The following is a 1,153-nucleotide window of genomic DNA, read 5'->3' as shown; positions in this document are numbered from 1 at the left end:
ACACACACACACACACACACACACACACACACATGCACACTGACACACACTCGTTTCTGTTCAGGACTCACCCTCATGCTTGGTTCCATTGATGTAAAAGGAGATGTCATGGGGATCGCCAGGTCTGTGGGGCAATGATAATGTAGGGATAAGCAAGTACAATACGTAGAAATTGAATTATGAATTACTGTCATTAAAATTCAAAATGAAAAGAAAGGTAAAGCCGGCAATAATGAACACAGTGCATCTGATATCCTATGTACATTATTTTCAGCTTTACATATTTTTCATATTGAATTTTATTGAGAGTAATAATTAATAAAATAATTTCTACGTATACCTGCATATGTTTTTACGGTCCTGCACAGCCAAGAAATAATTCCCCCAGGGCCAATTAAGTTAAATAGTATGTTATCGTATATTAGTATGGCGTATCTGCATTCTAAGCTTTTATCTAAATCTACTTCATGCATAAGCGTACGTAATCTATGAAACAAAGGTGTTTGTTTGTTGTTGTTGCTTTTTTTCGGGGGTTGGGTTGAAACATGTATACTTCGATGTAGTGCTGCTGGTATTGCTGTTATTCATCCATCTGGGAACAGATTTTCATGCTTAATCCCAATATCAAAAGGGAAACGTACGGTACTTGACTTTCATGTTGAAAATCCAGAGCTGGAACTCTGCATGGACAATCCATTACATTAAATCGGGTGGATGTTTTTCAGGGCATTCTTTTCCTCTGCACCTTGTGTTATTTACACGGATACTAAGACTTCACAGGACATTATTATGTTTATAGTAAGCCGACTAGTTTCAGTGACAAAAATAAAAGAAACTTAAGCCTTAGGACTCCTCTGCCATAGTAAATAATAGTGTTAGCAGCTGAAAATTCTTGGTAAATGAGAATTTCAATCATCCAGCCCATCAGTTGACTTGCATTATTTACAATTCATGGTAATGTATGGGAGGAAACAGTTGAAAGTGATTCATTCAGCTTTTATACAAACATCTCTTTCGCAAAATGCATTTCCAAGGGTACGGAAGATGTGTGTCTAAGAGACAGGCAGACAGAGAGTGAGATAGGGAGAGAGAGAAAGAGAGAGAGAGAGAGAGAAAGAAAGAGAAAGAGAGAGAGAGAGAAAGAGAGAGAGAG

At 37.5% G+C, this 1,153-nt stretch overlaps 1 protein-coding gene across 1 annotated transcript in view; it reads right to left on the bottom strand.

Moving 5' to 3' along the window:
- LOC101846635 (indole-3-acetaldehyde oxidase) overlaps positions 1 to 1,153 on the bottom strand; it is a gene marked incomplete at its 3' end in the record, with an annotated part of 23,942 nt that overhangs the window by 18,682 nt on the left and 4,107 nt on the right. The window contains 1 exon segment of the mRNA XM_005094179.3: positions 72 to 124. Within this exon segment, the coding sequence (XP_005094236.3) occupies positions 72 to 124 (53 nt within the window).

The sequence above is a fragment of the Aplysia californica genome, unplaced genomic scaffold (assembly GCF_000002075.1).
Source record: "Aplysia californica isolate F4 #8 unplaced genomic scaffold, AplCal3.0 scaffold00076, whole genome shotgun sequence".
NCBI classification, from domain to species: domain Eukaryota; kingdom Metazoa; phylum Mollusca; class Gastropoda; order Aplysiida; family Aplysiidae; genus Aplysia; species Aplysia californica.
This window is presented reverse-complemented; position numbering and strand designations above follow the sequence as displayed.